The following is an 18,405-nucleotide window of genomic DNA, read 5'->3' on the forward strand; positions in this document are numbered from 1 at the left end:
TAAATAAAAATAAATAAAAACCAAGGAAAATATTGGATTTAAAATTTTCTAATTATTTGAAATTTAAAACCCAATAAATTGACTTAAGCCATCCAAATATGGTTTAATAAATATGGTTTGGTTTTTTGTTTTGTTTTTTAGATTTCATTTATTTGAGAGAGAGAGAGCACAAGTGGGGGGAGGAGCAGAGAGGAGAGGACAAGCAGACTCAGCTTGATCCCAGTACCCTGAGATCATGACCTGAGCTGAAGGTAGATGCTTAACCTCCTGAGCCACCCAGGCGCCTCGAACATCCAAATATATTTTAACATCTTATATGTATAATGTTAGACTCATTCTCAATTTGTAGATTACAAAGGAAGAATCATGAATTTTGTCATTAGAACTCTTTGAAACTATGCTGATAATTATTTTTGTTTGACATTTTTTAAAGGATAATTTTATTTGCATGGAAAGAGCGTAAAAAGGAAAGGTAGGAGTTGGTACAGGCTGTTGTTAATCTACATTGTTAAAACTTTCTTTTACACGTATCTGGGATTAGGGGCAAATATAAGAGCATTCATTGAGGATAATAATATATATTTATTATTGTTTATATGAACCTATTTATTTTGATGTTTCTCATCCACGGCAGTCTGCAAAACTTTCTCAAGAAGCAACTTATTACTTACTTACTCTCTACTTCCTCCCTTTGCACCCCCAATTCCTCCCCCCACACATATAATGAGCTTCAAGGGCCACTTTTTAAAATACTCTATATAAGGCAGCAGCATAGTAGGTAAGCTTGGTTTTATAGGACAGCAGTAAACATCAGTTTATTAGACTCTCTTTCTTATCTCTATAGGTATTTGAATGACACAATTACAAGGATAGCATGGATTTTTATGAAATATTTTTCTGTGAAAATAATGGAAATTACAAGAATTTCTATGAGAAATTTAGTTGATCCCGGGAAATTTTCTTAAATCACAAGTTAACATGGTTGACTCAGTGTCCATTACTATGTTCCAGGCACTATCCTTGGAGGACAATAAATGTTCATAGTGATGTTTATACCCTTTGTGTTTAGCAAAACATGATAAAGATAGATTTACAATGGAGTCACTTTACATGTACATTTAACTTACACAATATCATCATTTAAAAATGATCAATTCAGAAGAAAGGAATAGGTGACTATGAAGTGGTTAAGTAGTGTGAGCCTATCATTTTACCCAATAAATATGTACCCTAGCAGAGTGATCGTGAGATGAGCAACAGGAGTTTACTGGGTGTTGGTACTCCTGTGGCTCTAAGAGTGTGAAAATGTAGCCACATGTTTTTTAAACACACAGCTCCTACATACACGACATCATTTAGGACTCAGATAAGAAAGAGTGGTGTGCTTCCACGCTAGAGGAGAACCTGACTGTGTTGCCCTTGGAGGGGACAGAGATGTGCATTGAGATGTCTGCTGAGGGAGTTTTGGGGTTTTGTTTGTTTGTTTGTTTGTTTGTTTTAAAGATTTTATTTATTCATGAGAGACACAGGCAGAGACCTAGACAGAGAGGGATAAGCAGTCCTAGACATTGGGGAGCCCAGTGCAGGACTGGATCCCAAGACCCCCGGGATCATGACCTGAGCCAAAGGCAGACACTCAGCCACTGAGCCACCCAGATGCCCTTCTCTAAGGAGTTTTAAGGTTCATTTTATCTGTCTGTCTAGACTTTGGGATGTTAACGTTGGAACCCAACCCTTACCTAAGATGTATTTTTCCCGTATTTGATGCCTCCATCTTTTGTTAGAAATGTGTAACTAAATTAGAAAATGGTCTTGTAATTGTCCCAACAGCACACTGGGAATCTTCTAGAAAGTGGATCTCTAGGTTATTACGAAGCTAGTTGACTCTGAACAAGGAATCAAATAAAATGTCACTTCAATTTATCTTTCCTAACTTGAGAAATATGTCCACTAAGACTTCCCATACAGATATTATATGTGCCATAAATTGCAAAATCTTTAGCAAATCCAACATCTGCATGGGGAATAGGAGTTATAGAATAAAACCATGAGCCCTTTTGCTTCAAGTGTACCTCTTGTCAGATATAAACAATTTCATTTGAATTCCCTCTGTTGACAAAATGTCTAGTCATGGCCAAGCAAGGATTCAAAGTCCATCCAGTGATTTTGGGGAAATTACCTAACTTCTGTGTTTCCACCCACACATCCTAGAAATCATTCTTACCACTTTCTTCATTAGAAACTACTAACATTTAATTTATCCATTTTCTTGTCTTGTGGGCACTGCGTGATTTTAAATACTTGGCACATGGATAAGTTCTACTTAAAGAATATAAAATAGGTTGAGCTTTCTAGAAGAAAAGTAGTAAGTATGAGATAGTGATGGTATTTACTTTTCTTATTTTGATGTTGGTAATTGAAATGAACTTACTTCAGTAAAAAGAAGAGCCCTGAGAAACATCATTCCGCCTTCTGTGAAGCCAGGTTAATAGAATCTATGCATGGGAACACCCATGTTTTTATCCTGCTTCCCTACATTTTGTCACCTAAGCTGGTGAGTGACTAAGAAGGCCAGTGTCATTTGAAACTGAAAGTGCAAGCAGGAAAAAAAACACCAGTCAAATTGAGAAGGCAATGCTTAACTATTCATGATTACTTTGAGCTTATTTTGTTTTTTACCCCATACTCTTACAAAGAGAAGTCCTAGAAGGAAATAACCATTTACAAAATACTGATGTAGTGTAAACTTAAATCATATTTTTTTTTACCAGTTTTTTGTCGTTATTTCTCAGAGAGTGTTAGCCACAAAACCTAGACCTGGACTATAAGTCATAATACACTCAGTTAATTAGAAATACACATACTCATGATTGATTGAATTATTAGCATACAATAAAGAGGAATTTATACATTGCCAATGAATCACAATGCTGGGAGGGAGCTTTCTAATTCATCACCACTCTTTTCTAGATGAGGAAATTGGGGCCTAAAAGGTTAAGTTATTTGGCCTTTGTCAATTTAATTTTTAAAAATGATCAATTCACTTGTTAGATGAGAGGTGTGCATGAGTGTCTGCATCTTTTGTTTGGCTGTGGTGGTGCCTTATGCCAGTGAGGTCTGTAATTGTAGCTGGGGCTGTGGTGCCCACACTCGGGGCAGGACTGGATCAACTCTTCTGTTTGTTCACTGCAGCCTGGCAGTGAGCTGGACAACCTGGAGGAGATTTTGGATGATTTGCAGAATAGTCAATTACCACAGCTTTTCCCAGACACGCGGCCAGGCGCCCCTGCTGGATCAGTTGACAAGCAAGCCATCATCAATGACCTCATGCAACTCACAGCCGAAAACAGTCCTGTTACACCTGTTGGAGCCCAGAAAACAGCGCTGCGAATTTCACAGAGCAGTGAGTATGAGATATTGATGGTTATGCCAAGAAATTCCCATATAATCCCCATTAGAAACAGTGATTATTAAAATCTGATACAAACAGCTTAGTCACTTCAAGGTTTTTGTGGTCAAATAGCACCATCTACTGTCCTGGTTCTTCAAAACACCACTCAAAATGGACTCTGGTGAACATGGCCTTCCAGCATGCTCTTGTGGTTAATCAACACGGAGTGAGCCTGACCTACATAGATAAAGTTCTTTGGATGATTGTCATGTCTCCCTTTATTTTAGCTGCTGCCTTCAGAAATGGAGTTTAAAATAGACTTTATGTGCCTTAATATATAAGTGGATACTTTAAACGTAGAAAATTAGAAAGTTAGGCTGACTTTTTAGGAATAAAATGCTATTAAAAATTCTTAATATTTAACCATAATATGTGAACAGGCTACACACATTAAAAATATCCTATTCCTTAGGAATAATTCTAAAAATACCAGTTCAAATGGAACTTTATCATAAATGTTTTTAAATGCACTTTAATAAAAAGCTTGAAGACCTTAGACTATTTTAGAAAAATATTTTTTTCTATCATTTATTCTTTTTATTTTAGATTTCTAAAGTTTAAAGTAAATTATTTCTTCACCATAATCACTTAGTTTACAAACTTGATATATGTAAAGTCCAACAGTTTTGAATGGAAGAAATTATATTTCCTGTGCAAAGAGATGTGATTTACAGAAAGATAAATGATGTCCTTAGTGTTCACTTGGTGAACAGAATGACTTTTCCCTTGTCAGGTACTGTCTGATTCAGTGCTCAGCATTTGTTCTCAAACCAGAAATGGCAACCACCAACCAAATCACAAAATATCTTTAATTACTAGATCTTTCCTCAAGTGATTCTTGATTATTCTGGAATGGATAAAACAAAATAGTTTGTTGTCCTCTCTCAAACCTCCATGTTTCTTGAGGAATGGAAGGTACTTACGGACCTCGGGAGATCACAAAGTCAAAGAACTGGGGAGTAAAAAGCACACTACTGGGTTTATGTTTATGAACCAGAGGCATTAATTATGGGCAGCATGGGAACTCATGCTTTCTCCTCTGTCCCTCCTGATGTAATCAGATTGTTGAGTGCTAAACCGAGAGCTAAACCTGAGGGAATCCAATTCAGCATGTACATAACTTCCATTCTGAGCCCTAATTCTTCTAAATGTTTTATTTCTGTTATTAATTGATAAGAACTTATTTATTTTGAATGTACTGTTTCATACTATGTTTATGTAATCCAGTGAAAAGAAAATAATTGGTATTATTTAATAAAGTAGCTCTAAAAATTTTCATTAATAATATCTGATACTTTTAAAATGTAATGATGCTCTTATCAAATTATTGGTTGTCTATATGATAGTATAGTGCACACTACCCAGTGGATTCTTGTCAGTCATCCATAAGAATCCTTTCAAATCTAAATGTGTCCAGAATTTAAAGAAGCTGTTTTTAGAAGATTGAATAGGGCCCTAAAGCTTTAATACTGACTTCAGGGAGCAGAGTTCACACTTAAAAGATAATAACTTCCAAGGCGAGTAGATACTTTTAACCTAATTCTACTCGCAGGAAAGGCCAGTTAAGAAATAATAGGTCCAAACCACGTCTGGGTTTGGGGCTGTGTGCAGGAGACGTTTATAGCTTCATAGCTGTGACAAAGCAGTATTCCTGAACTCTAATACAGTGACACATATGGACAAGACCATACGAGTGTTTGACTCAGCAAATACAATTAAATGTTAAAAAATTAGCATTGGGGCGGGAAATATATGGTAAATAATAGACATGAGTTATTTTTCTTTCTTTTTGCAAGATTTGTTGAAAGTCGAGTAGGAGACTTGATTAAATTACGAGTCCACATTTTGGTGCTGCCTGTGGTTTTTTGTCTGTGAGTTTGTCTTTTATTTAGGCAGTTGGTCCCTGATGTGCATATCTCTGATACTTTACAGACAGCATTTTCCCTGAACACTACTTCTGTTGCTATTCTTTTTCATTATCCTATATTAACCTTCAATTTTCATTTGTTTTCTCCTTAGCTTTTAATAACCCACGACCAGGGCAACTGGGCAGGTTATTGCCAAACCAGAATTTACCACTTGACATCACATTGCAAAGCCCAACTGGTGCTGGACCTTTCCCACCAATCAGAAACAATAGTCCCTACTCAGTGATACCTCAGCCAGGAATGATGGGTAATCAAGGGATGATAGGAAACCAAGGAAATTTAGGGAACAGTAGCACAGGTAAGGGCTCAAATGCACTGTTACTTTATTGGTGGGTTATTTAACTTAACGATGTATTCATCCACATCCAACTAGTAGAATTTTCTAAATGAATTGTTTTATGTTAGAAATGAATACTAGCACGTAAGAAAATTCTACAAATTTTTACTGCGAGAGTGGCATGCGAAGCATCGAAAGCATTCCAGTAAGCCGACCATTTTATCTGTGACCATTACTTTTACAGGATCTCTAATCATTAATCCTACAGCATAGTCTTATTTCTTCTATTCCAGTTTACCACTCCAGATGTTATAGTGTTATGTGTGAAATAATTTGGTGGTTGCTAGTATCTCATGTAATCTGTTGATAATCCCAAAACTTCCTATTAATCAAGGATTTGTTTTTGGAGAATTTGAGAATGAAAGTTTATAATGCAGCTAACTTTTCATACTTATAAATGATACAGTTCTTTGGAAAAATAGTAATTTAAAATTAAGAACTTTAAATGGTAATATGCTTGGCTAAAGAGTACCTGGTCCAGGGCTCACTTTTTGAAGAAGGATGACTTTGCCTGTAATCTGTTTTGGACCTTGACCTGCTGTAACTTGAGGTGTCTGCCAAGTTACCTAAGCTCATTTGCTGAGTGGTAATCAGTGTCATAGCAGCTACCGTATTCCCAAACTTCCATCTAATTAAGGCTAGAAACCATCTTAACGGCAATGATCGCTATTACCACCATGTCCTGTACGCTATAGTATCTATTTATCACAGATCTACTAGCAGGATTCTGAGTTTCCTAATGAAGAACTGCTCACAATTTATAGCATTCTTCCTTTGTCAAAATGAAGTACTCAGGACAAAAGCATTGAAAGAAATAGATATTATAAAAATAGGAATTTTATATTTTAAAATAAAGTATTGATTTATATAAACAAAATACCGCTTTATGCAACATCCTATAACAGAAAAGGAGCCAATGACTTAATTAAAGGTTCCTCCTTATTAGCAGAACACAAAGAAGACCTGAGTTCTTATAAGCAGGAATTTAGGAATATACCTGTTTTGAAATCTGGACAGCCTAGAGATAACTGGTGTCCAGACTCTGAAGATCATACAATGCCTGTGCTTTGTTTCAAAGAAGAAAAAGAAAAAGCCTGAAAGATATGTAGACCCCAGTTACTATAATTGCATGAATATTGTTGAATTACAGGTCATTTTTCCTTCTGCTTTCTAGACTTGCTATAATCTTGTTATATTATTTAGAGGCTAGATTTTTGGAAAAATACAATGCGTTTTCTCCCATAATACATTTGTGTAGTTCAAATTTAATCTTCAGATGTTTTTTAAAACATGTATTATTCTCTGGGGCACCTGGGTGGCCCAGTTGGTTAAGCATCTGCCTTTGGCTCATGTCATGATCTCAGGGTCCTGGAATTGAGCCCCTCTCCCTGCTTGTGCTCTCTCTGTCTCTCTCAAATAAATAAATAAAATGTTTAAATAAAATTTTAAAATTATATATTACTATAATACTCTAACTTTTTCAGTGAACTTAATTACCTTTTATTCTTAATAATCCTAATGTAGCACATTTTCATTTCACCAATGAAAATCCACCCACAATACATGTACTCTCCATTTCTTAAATATACTCTATTTTTAGTTATCATAATTAAAAGTAAATGAAAGCAAGCCATCTATTTGAAAGCAGCACTTCTATTTTTTAAGATTTTATTTATTTGAGAGAGAGAGAGTGCACAAGTGGTGGAAGATGAGAGGCAGAGGGAGAAGCAGACTCCTTACTGAGCAGGGAGCCCAACTGCAGGGCTCAATCCCAGGACCCCAGGATCATGACCTGAGCCACTCAGGTGCCCCATAATGAAAGCAGAACTTTTATATATCCATCACTAAACATTTCAAAATGAGAGGTTCTTACTTGGGAGTTTTTCCCCTTTAGAATATCAAGTCTTAGCAAATATTTAGCGACTGTCAGCATTCCCAGGGGCTAGGCCAGAGAGACCAAACACTTGATCCTGCTTGGAGTATTATGCTCTTATTGTTAAGTGTGGCTGCATAACTATTAATATCTCAAGTGTAAAAGGATCTTTACCAATCTGCCCTAACCCATTCTAGAGCTATATAATTAGGAATGTGGTAGTCCAGGTATATTGAAGTTAACCTTTAAAAGTAGGAGTCTCTTGCCTTGGATATAAAAAACTGTAGAAGAAAGATCCTGTAAATTCTTCAGGTTTTAGAGGCTACCATGGTCACTTTTGAAGCTTAACAAATTATAATACTCTGAAAGGGATTTGAGGATTTAAAAACCTGACATCATAAAAAATTTAAAATTAAAATTAAAAAAATTAAAAAAATAAAAACCTGACATCAGCTTCATGGGATATTCTGTGATTTGGGTTTATAATTAGAGTATTGATTATCAGTTTAAACCTTGTTTCTCTTAGCCGTACCTCCCTTTTGGAAAGTAAAGCATTGACGTGTAGATCAGCTAATGTGATTCACTTCCTGAGGAAGGAAGTTGGGGTTATCCACACACCACAGCACCTGTTTCTAAGTACATATGGGAACAATCTTAACAGCTTTTCCGAACTCTAAAGAGTGGCAAGTCTGTGCTTTGAAAAACTGTCGAAATTGCCAACTCTTGTTTCTTAGCTGAGGGTCCGTGTCTGTCCCAACGGGGGCGTTAACTCTTGGGCTAACTGTGTATTACAGAGTGATTGTCTTATACACAGTAGGCTCATCTAGTGTTCATACGTGCTGACTATGTTTTCAGTTACTCCATGTCTCAGTTTCCTTTGGCTTGCCTACAGGAATGATTGGTAGTAATGCTTCCCGGCCCACTATGCCATCTGGGGAATGGGCACCACAGAGTTCTGCTGTGAGAGTCACCTGTGCTGCTGCTACCACCAGTGCCATGAACCGGCCAATCCAAGGAGGTATGATTCGGAACCCAACAGCCAGCATCCCCATGAGACCCAACAGCCAGCCTGGCCAAAGACAGATGCTTCAGTCTCAGGTCATGAATATAGGTAAGATAGTTGTAGTGATTTTTTTTTTTTAAGATTATTTCTTTATTTGAGAGAGAGAACACGGGGCGGGGGGGCAAAGGAGAGGAAGAAGCAGGCCCATTAAGCAAGGAGCTGACACAGGGCTCAATCCTAGGACACGAGATCATGACCTGAACAGAAGGCAGACGCTTAATAGACTGAGCCACCCAGGTGCCCCTCTAGTGCTCTTTGCTTTTAATTTTCATGCTTTCTTAGAAAAGAATAACAGCTCCAAAAATTATTTTAAGATATGCTCCTCATTTGCAATTTAGGTGATTCCCCTCATATCAAGCTGTCATAAGTGAGATTTTTGCTGGAACTCTGTATAGAATCATAGAATCTCAAAAGCTTTCTAGTTACATTAGAGAACCAACTACCTATGTGATATATTTTTATTAAATTGTCTAATCTCAACTTTTCTGGGAAGTGAATTGGAGTATCATACTGTAAATGTTATATATATATATATATATTTTTTTTTTTTTTAATATTTCAATGTTACAGAATTGGTCCTAACTCTGGGTGATTATCAGAATCATCTCAGGACATTAAGATGCAGATTCTTGAGCCGCCATCCTAGACTATTAAACCAGACTTTCCAGGGTCCTCTCTGAAGGTACAAGGTCTTCTAGACTATCTCACGAAACGTGAGGATCACTAAAATTCTTTTTTTTTTTTTTTAAAGATTTTTATTTATTTATTCATGAGAGACCGAGAGAAGGCAGAGAGATAGGCAGAGGGAGAAGCAGGCTCCTTGCAGGGAGCCTGATGTGGGACTTGATCCCAAGACCCCGGGATTATGCCCTGAGCCAAAGGCAGATGCTCAGCTGCTGAGCCACCCAGGCATCCCCAAAATTCTATTGGATACAGTTCATGTGTTATTAAAATTAATGGCCTGATAGATTATATGATACCATTTGTATGAAATGCCCAGAATAGATAAATTTGTAGTGAAAGAAAATAGATAAGTGGTTGCCTAGGGTTTGGGGTGTGGGGAACATGGGGAGTGACTCCTAATGGTCATGGGGTTTCTTTTTGGGGGAATGAGAACATTCTAAACCCAATTGTCATGATGGTTGTACAACCCTGCAAATTTACTGAAACCCACTAAGTCATATACTTTAAATGGGTGAATTATGTGCCATGTGAATTATATCTCAGTAAAGTTATTTAAAAAAATTCATGGTCTGAAAAAAAAATTCATGGTCTGTACAACTCACACTTGAGTGATATTTCCTTAATCACTTACATTAGCCTTCTTCTAAATCTTGCATATTAGCATAATTCAGATAAGTTAATGTTTATGTACTTCTTCATATACTTAGATATTGTGCAATGAGTAAGCACTAAATCATTATCGGAAAGGTACCAGGATTGTTTTGACAAGACAACGCAGAATTCTCATCCTACTTCTGGCCTCCGCTTTCTTACCTAGTTATGTAATTGCTCAGCACATTTTGACTTGTTTCTGAGAGGTGACGTTCAGATAGCCTTCCTGCAGAGAAGGATGAGTGGTTCAAAATGATGAGTGGTTTCCAAACATAAATTCATATGCTTTGAGGCTGCTATGGAACAATGCTAAAAATGACCAGATTTTCATGTAAAATTAAACTGGAAAATTTTTTAATGTATTGATTCATTCATTTAAATATCATAATTAAGGGGCACCTAGCTGGCTCAGTTGGTAGAGCATGTGACTCTTGAATTCAGGACCATAGGTTTGAGCCTCATGTTGGGTGTAGATGCTACTTGATTATATATATATATATATATGTTTATATATAAATAAATATATAACATAATTAATAAATTCCTTATATCCAGAAATTGAATTTGTTCTCCATATTTCTTTCTTTATTTTTTTAAGATTTTATTTATTCATTCATGAGAGACACACAGAGAGAGGCAGAGACATAGGCAGTGGGAGAAGCAGGCTGCCTGTGGGGAGCCTAATGCAGGACTCAGTCCCAGGACCCTGGGATCACAACCTGAGCCAAAGGCAGCCATTCAGCCACTGACCCACCCAGGTGTCCTTTCCTGTTTCTTTTTTTTTTTTTTTTTTTTTTTTTTTATGATAGTCACAGAGAGAGAGAGAGAGAGGCAGAGACACAGGCGGAGGGAGAAGCAGGCTCCATGCACCGGGAGCCTGATGTGGGATTCGATCCCGGGTCTCCAGGATCACGCCCTGGGCCAAAGGCAGGCGCCAAACCGCTGCGCCACCCAGGGATCCCCCTTTCCTGTTTCTTTATTGAAGGGCACCTCACCTGGCCTTTGCGCTTTATTGTGTAGCTGAATTTCTCTAATTTTCAATAAGTTCAAAAAGCCATGAACTCGGGGATCCCTGGGTGGCTCAGCGGTTTAGTGCCTGCCTTTGGCACAGAGCGTGATCCTGGAGACAGACCCAGGATCGAGTCCCAAATTGGGTTGCCTGCATGGAGCCTGCTTCTCCCTCTGTTTTTCTGCCTCTCTCTCTCTTTGTCTGTCTGTCTGTCTCTCTCTCTCTCTGTGTCTCTCATAAATAAATAAATAAAATCTTAAAAAAAAAGCCATGAACTCAATAGAAAATTATCTATTGTCATGGAAGACAGGTCTACAGGTGATGATAACAGCAGAATCCTTAAAAAGCTCATGTCATCCATTAGCTTTAAACCTCTAAAAAGAGGTTTAAAAAAAGAACTTCTAAGAAAGAGCACATCTGAGTTGTCTGGGTCTTCTTTCTATCCCACCCTGTCTCTTCTGGAAGAGCTAACTGAATTACAGTTAATAAAAGTTCAGGAACAAGGAGGGGGATCTAGCACTTCTCAGGAATGTGGTCCAGGACCCTGATGCCCTTTCAGGTGGTCTGCAAGGCTAAACTATTTCCATTATACTAAGACACTCCTGGCCTTCTTCACTCTCAACTCTCACAAGCATACAGTAGAGTTCTAGAAGTGATAGGCTGTGTGGTATCGCCTTGGTGGGATGTGGGAGCACATAGGAGGCTCTGGCTCTCCTCCATCATCCAGACATTAAAGTGATTTTCAGAAATGTAAAACAATGCCAGCAAAAGGTTTTTTTTTTTTTTTCATTTTTTTATTTAAGAAACTTGCTTATGTTAACACAGAGTGGTTTTATTGTAATTATTTTTAAATGAGTGAATAATTTTTTTTCTATTTTCCAATGTTAATTTCCCATACAGTAAGTAAGTATCAATAAGATAAAATCCACATAAAGAAAACTGAAAGGTCAGGGTGCTGGAGTACCTGGGTGGCTCAGTTGATTAAGCCTCCTATTCTTAATTTTGGCTCAAGTAGTGATCTCAGGGTCATGAGATGGAGTCCCCCTCAACTCCCTCCCCCCAAGGGCTCTAACTCAGTGGGGACTCTACTTGAGATTCTTTCCCTCTCCTGTGCTCCTCTACCCTGCCCCCTTGTGCTCTCTCTCTCAAAAAAAAAAGAAAAAAGAAAATTAAAAGATCTTCACTGCAAGAAGTTTAGAGCTACCACTCTAGATATTGCCTAAAATGGGTGAAAAGCCTTGATATTTATTGCCTTTGTTTCTATTTCAGAACAAAAATTCGGTCTTACTATTTTCAACTAATTATTATTGCATCTGCCTTTTCCATTTTATGTAAACCAGGTATTTCACTTGATATTACATAGCAGAAATAGGCATTCCCTGATAAAATTTATAAAGTTTTGGATTTTTGTCTTCTCTGTTTTTAGGGCCATCTGAATTAGAGATGAACATGGGGGGACCTCAGTATAGCCAACAACAAGCTCCTCCAAATCAGACTGCCCCGTGGCCTGAAAGCATCCTGCCTATAGACCAGGCATCTTTTGCCAATCAAAACAGGTGAGTTCTAGCACCAGGAGATCCAAGAGAATAATGATTCATGATAAGGTCTAGAAGTTATTTTAGCCCTCTGTTAGTGTTATTCTTTTCCTCCTAAATAGTTGGTCCTGACCAGTTTTCATGTATTCAAATTATATCATCAGTTATTAGGCATGGAATGTGGGGGAGGGAGAAGTCTAAAAATCAGACCTAGGGCTGTCTGTAAAAAGTTATAATTTGGGGTGTCTGAATGGCTCAGCCAGTTAAATGGCTGCCTTTGGCTTGGGTCATGATCCCATGGTCCTGGGATCAAGCCTGGCATCGGGCTCCCTGCTCCATAGGAAGCCTGCTTCTCCCTCTCCCTCCTGCTACCCTACCCCTGCTTGTGCACTCACGTGCTCTCTCTCTCGCTCTCTCTCTCTCTCTCCCTCCTTCTCTCTCTGTGTCAAATAAATACAATCTTTAAAATAAAAAATAAAGTTATGATTTAGTTGGAAAATAAAAGATATACATTAATAACTAATATAAGGTACTGTGTACTGGGATCCCTGGGTGGCGCAGCGGTTTGGCGCCTGCCTTTGGCCCAGGGCGCGATCCTGGAGACCCGGGATCGAATCCCACATCGGGCTCCCGGTGCATGGAGCCTGCTTCTCCCTCCGCCTGTGTCTCTGCCTCTCTCTCTCTCTCTCTGTGACTATCATAAATAAATTAAAAAAATTTAAAAAAAAAAAAAAAAAAAAAGGTACTGTGTACTATAAATGCCATAAGAGAAATAAAACTAGACAATTCTGTTAACATACGTTTTACCACTTAAAAAATAATAGTAAAGGCAATATAAGATTTGGCAGGAAGAGTAGATTAGTAATAGAACAGATTTATAGAAGGCCTTAAATACCGAACTCTGAAGAATTCATACTTTTTTTCATTAAGCCATTGAAAAAGTTTTTTGAAAAAGGAAGTGGGATGTGGTCATGTTTGATAGAGATTTTTTGGTTCTGATTATCAGTCTAATACTTTTCATTTCTTTGTGGGTGATCTTTTCCCTCTAGCTGCTTTTGAAATATTCTATGTATTTTCTGTATTGTACCTTTACTACAGGGTGTCTGGATGTGGATTTAGTTATACTGCTTGGTATTTGGTATGTGCTGTACTTTTTTTAATTTGTAGATTCTTGATTTTTCTCGTCAGTTCTGGAAGATTTATAGCCATTATCTCTTTATGTACTACCCCCTCGCCGTTTTCTCCATTCTTTCCTTCTGGGATTCTGGTTAGACATATCTTACACCTTCTCTGCCTACACTGGCTTTTTAAAATTTTTACCCTCCAGGGACATCTGGATGGCTCATTTGGATAAGTGTCCAGTTCTTAATTTCAGCCCAGGTCATGATCTCAGTCAGGGTCGTGAGATCTAATGCAGAGCCAACTCAAGATTCTCTTTCCCAAGATGCCTAGGTGGCTTAGTGGTTGGGCGTCTGCCTTTGGCTCGGGTTGTGATCCCTAGGTCCTGGGATCAAGTCCCGCATTGGGCTCTCCACAGGCAGCCTGCTTCCCCCTCTGCCTATGTCTCTGCCTCTCTCTGTGTGTCTCTCATGAATAAATAAATAAGAAATCTTAAAATTAAAAAAAAAAAAATTCTCTGTCCTTCTCCCTCTGCCCTCCCACCCCCCAAAATAAATTCTACTCTCCATATTTCAAAGATTTTATTTATTTATTTAAGAGAGAGTGAGCGAGAACAAGTGATGAAGAGGAGCAGAGGGAGAGGAAGAAGCAGACTCCCCGCTGAACAGGGAGCCTGACTCAGGGCTCCATCTCAGGACCCTGGGATCATGACCTGAGCTGAAGGTCAGATGCTTAACCAACTGAGCCACACAGTTGCTCCTGTTTTTCATTTCTGAAACTTTTATTTGCCTGGTCTGCTTTTCAGTCTCATTATTTGCTTATTTTTGTGATTCCATCTTTATATCTTTAAGCATTATATTTCTTTATCTGATAATTTGAATATCTAGATTTCTTAGAGGTCAAATCCAATATTGACTCTTGCTCGTGAAGGCCTGTTTCCCTTAGTATTTTGGTAATCTTGCATTGGAAGTTCATAAGTTCATCTTGGTCAGTGAAACATCTAAGGTTGAAATTGTGGACACTTTTCTTAAAAGCGAATTTGCAGTGCTCTCTGCCAGGGGTGGGGGGTCTACTCTAGGTTCCCTCAGTTCAGTCCAGCAGCCTTCAGTTAACTCTTTTATTTTCCTTTGACCCAAAGCCCCAACTCTTACTGCTTTATGGATAAAAACACACCTATCACCAGTGGCTCAGGATGCTCAAGTTTTAGCTCATACACATGGTTTCTGTTTTGTTTTCTGTTTGCCTCTTTGAGAGTCCCATTATTCCTTGCAAAGCCAACATTACAATTGTGTTATATGCATAATCTCATTAAGTAGAGCACTGAAAGCAGATGTTGCCCAGATAACCTTGAGCCTTAGGTGATGGTACCACTTGGCTGTGTAGGTGAGCAGAGAGCCCCTATGCAGAGAAATGGAAGCCTAAGCCAGGGGAAGCCTGGGTGGCTCAGTTGGTTAAATGTCTGCCTTCAGCTCAGGTCATGATCTCAGGGTTCTGGGATTGAGCCCGTGTTGGGCTCCCTGCTTGGTGGGAAGCCTGCTTCTCCCTCTCCCTCTGCTCCTCCTTGTTGCTTATTCTCGCTCTCTTTCTCTCAAATAAGTAAATAAAATCTTTAAAAAAACAGAAGAAGCCTAAGCCAGAGGACAATGTAGGAACTAAAGAATGTGAGCAGTGTTTTGCTGGAAGTAAATTTGTTAGAAAACTTAAACTAGGGCAGCCCAGATGGCTCATCGGTTTAGCGCCTGCCTTCAGCCCAGGGCCTGATCCTGGAGCCCCAAGATCGAGTCCCTATTGGGCTCCCTGCATGGAGCCTGCTTCTCCCTCTGCCTGTGTCTCTGCCTCTCTCTCTCTCTCTCTCTCTCTCTCTCTGTCTCTCTCTCTCTGTTTCATGAATAAATAAAATATTAAAAAAAAAAAAAGAAAGAAAGAAAACTTAAACTAGGGGTGCCTGGGTGGCTCAGTTGGTTAAGCATCTGCCTTCAGCTTAGGTCATGATCCCAGGGTCCTGGGATCGAGCCCCAGGTTGAGCTCCCCACTGAATGCTTCTATCTCTCCTTCTGACTTGCCTCCTCCCACACTCATGCTCACTCATTCTCTCAAATAAATAAATAAAATCATTTAAAAAAAAAAGAAGAGAACTTAAACTATAGCAGTTTGGTCTTGAGGTTCATATATAAAGAGTTGGAATTGAAGGCTCAGTGAGGACCCTATTGCAGACAGCATTTGTCCTCTGGAGATTATTCTAGTTTAAAATTATGTAATATTTTTATCAAATTCACAGATAATTAAAGTCAACTGTGTTTCTGAAATTTCATAAAAGTAGAGTACATTTCCAGAGTTTCTTACTTGTTTTTCTTTTTTTTTTTTTTTTTCTTTTTTTATTTATGATAGTCACAGAGAGAGAGAGAGAGAGAGAGAGAGAGAGAGAGGCAGAGACACGGGCAGAGGGAGAAGCAGGCTCCATGCACCGGGAGCCCGACATGGGATTCGATCCCGGGTCTCCAGGATCGCGCCCTGGGCCAAAGGCAGGCGCCAAACCGCTGCGCCACCCAGGGATCCCTCTTACTTGTTTTTTAAAAAATACAGGTTTCAGTGACACCTAGGTGGATCAGTCAGTTGAACATCCAACTCTTGGTTTTGGCGCAGGTCATGATCCCAGGGTAGTAAGATTGAGCTTGGAGTGGGGCGTCGTACTCAGCGGGGAGTCTGTTTAGGCTTCTTTTCCTCTCCCTTTGCCCCTACCCACACTCACATGCATATGCTCACTCTCTCTAAAATAAATAAATCTTTTTTTTTCTTAAGATTTCTTATTTATTTATTCATGAGAGGCAGAGACACAGGCAGAGGGAGAAGCAGGCTCCATGCAGGGAGCCTGACGTGGGACTCGATCCCGGGTCTCCAGGATCACGCCCTGGGCGGAAGGTGGCACTAAACCTCTGAGCCACCTGGGCTGTCCTAAATAAATCTTAAAAAAAAAAAAAAATGTGAGTTTCAGAGTGAGTCCTACTCCCAAGATGTAACACTTTTGTCACAGTCAGCATTGTAGAGCTTGGAATAGTGGTGTGGTGTCCATCTTCCTTTCTGTATCTTTTGGGAAAGTAAAGGTTTCAGGAGATTCAGTGAAATTTAAAAACAAAATATCAAAAGATGAATATGAACCCAGCACAGTAAGACACATGAGGAAAAGTCAGGGGCTAGTTATTTCACTGAAAGAAAAGATTAGGAAGGGGCACCTGGGTGGCTCAGTCGGTTAAGTGTCTTGCCTTCAGCTCAGGTATGATCCTGGGGTCCTGGGATCGAGCCGCTCCCCCTACTTGTAGGTGCTGTCTGTCTGTATTAAGCATGTGTGCACTCTCTCTCTCTCTCTCTCTCTCTCTCAAATAAATATTCTATTAAAAGAGGAAAAGAAAAGAAAGTGTTTCATAACTATCTCAAGGAGATAAAGGAAGGTTGGTTGCTTACCAGCTATATTCTTTTCACTGAAGGGGAGAAACTAGTGTTTCCAAACCCTACAGTGCCTATGAATCACCTCTGGGGTCTCATTACAAGATAAACGCACCTTTTAATGGGGCCCAAGGCTCTGCATTTCTGAGGAGCCCCAGAAGATCCAGCATTGCTGGCCCTCCCACTGCACGCTGAGCAGAAAGGAGGCAGCAGAAGGGCAGACAGAGCAAGAACCAGGTGCGGTCGCTGTGGCTCTCCTGGGACTAGCCCCGGAGCTGACGTGCGGCCTCCATCCCTGGGTCGGCTGGGGGGTAGGGCATCGTGCAAATAACCGCTGTAGTCATACTTGGAAGTAGTACTTTTTCAGGTTCAGGGTTCTTCCAGTTCTTTGAGTATAATTTCAAAGTGTCAGCGAGTGTTATGTTTTTTCTAAATCTGTTTATTTGATATGTTGAAAAGCCACCCATTTCCATGGAAACTTGCACATCATAAAAATGTAGCACAGAAATTAAATCCAGCACCTGATAGTTGTTTGGAATGAAATGTCAAAGATTAGTTCCTGGGGAATACTAGGCCCGAAGTTAGGATTTTCACTGTTGCCCAAGCAGATGAGCATTCTGTTAAGATGGAAGAGGGCCGGAGTTCGTGCTGAGCCCGAAGACGGTAAGCGCGTTCCGCTTGCTGGGCAAGCTTCTGTGACCGGCGCCGCCCCGTTCTGCCGTTACTCTGGTTACGCTGTGGCAGTGTTCTTTGTATGAGAACTGTGTGGACAGAACATAACATTTTCATCACTTTTGAAGCTATTTCAGTTTTTCCAGCCCCTCATCCTCCATCTTCATTCTAAATAATACAGTTGGGAAGAAATTTATGACCAACTTTAGAATAATCTTACTGTCCTAGACATTCCGAAGTGCTGGATAACAAAGGTTCTAACCACATTTCTCTTTGAAAAGAAAAGAAAAGCATCCCCTTTTTTGAAATCCCCTTCCCTAAGTATCATCATTAACATTTTATAGTTTTACTGCCTACCTGTTTAGGGGTAGGTTTGTAATGTTTTCTAATCCCAGCATTAGTTTAGGTACACATTTCAAAAAGACTGCAGGTTAGTCCTTAGATCTCAAACATATTGTCATATTCATGTATTTATAGCTGAATTTCCATTTTCTCTAATTCCATCGTGTCTTATTTTCCTTGATGTAGTATGTAAAAGAGATGTTTGAAATATAGCCCCATATTTATGGATGATTTTTTGAAGCTTTCTGTTAAATTTATAAAGTGTTTTTTCCTCTTGAAATACAATAGCTGCCTTCCTTG

General features: G+C 39.1%; 1 protein-coding gene across 18 annotated transcripts in view; it reads left to right on the top strand.

The window, feature by feature from the left end:
* Positions 1-18,405, top strand: part of NCOA2 (nuclear receptor coactivator 2) — a 296,781-nt gene that overhangs the window by 253,924 nt on the left and 24,452 nt on the right. For 10 of the 18 annotated variants that reach the window (XM_072734542.1, XM_072734540.1, XM_072734546.1 and 7 more), the window contains 4 exons: positions 3,193-3,403; positions 5,471-5,677; positions 8,482-8,700; positions 12,423-12,552. In XM_072734542.1, coding sequence (XP_072590643.1) covers positions 3,193-3,403; positions 5,471-5,677; positions 8,482-8,700; positions 12,423-12,552 — 767 coding nt within the window. The remainder of the gene's footprint in view (positions 1-3,192; positions 3,404-5,470; positions 5,678-8,481; positions 8,701-12,422; positions 12,553-18,405) is intronic. The other 8 variants (XM_072734551.1, XM_072734549.1, XM_072734554.1 and 5 more) reach the window with 1 other exon arrangement.

This window comes from Vulpes vulpes, chromosome 13 (genome assembly GCF_048418805.1).
Source record: "Vulpes vulpes isolate BD-2025 chromosome 13, VulVul3, whole genome shotgun sequence".
NCBI classification, from domain to species: domain Eukaryota; kingdom Metazoa; phylum Chordata; class Mammalia; order Carnivora; family Canidae; genus Vulpes; species Vulpes vulpes.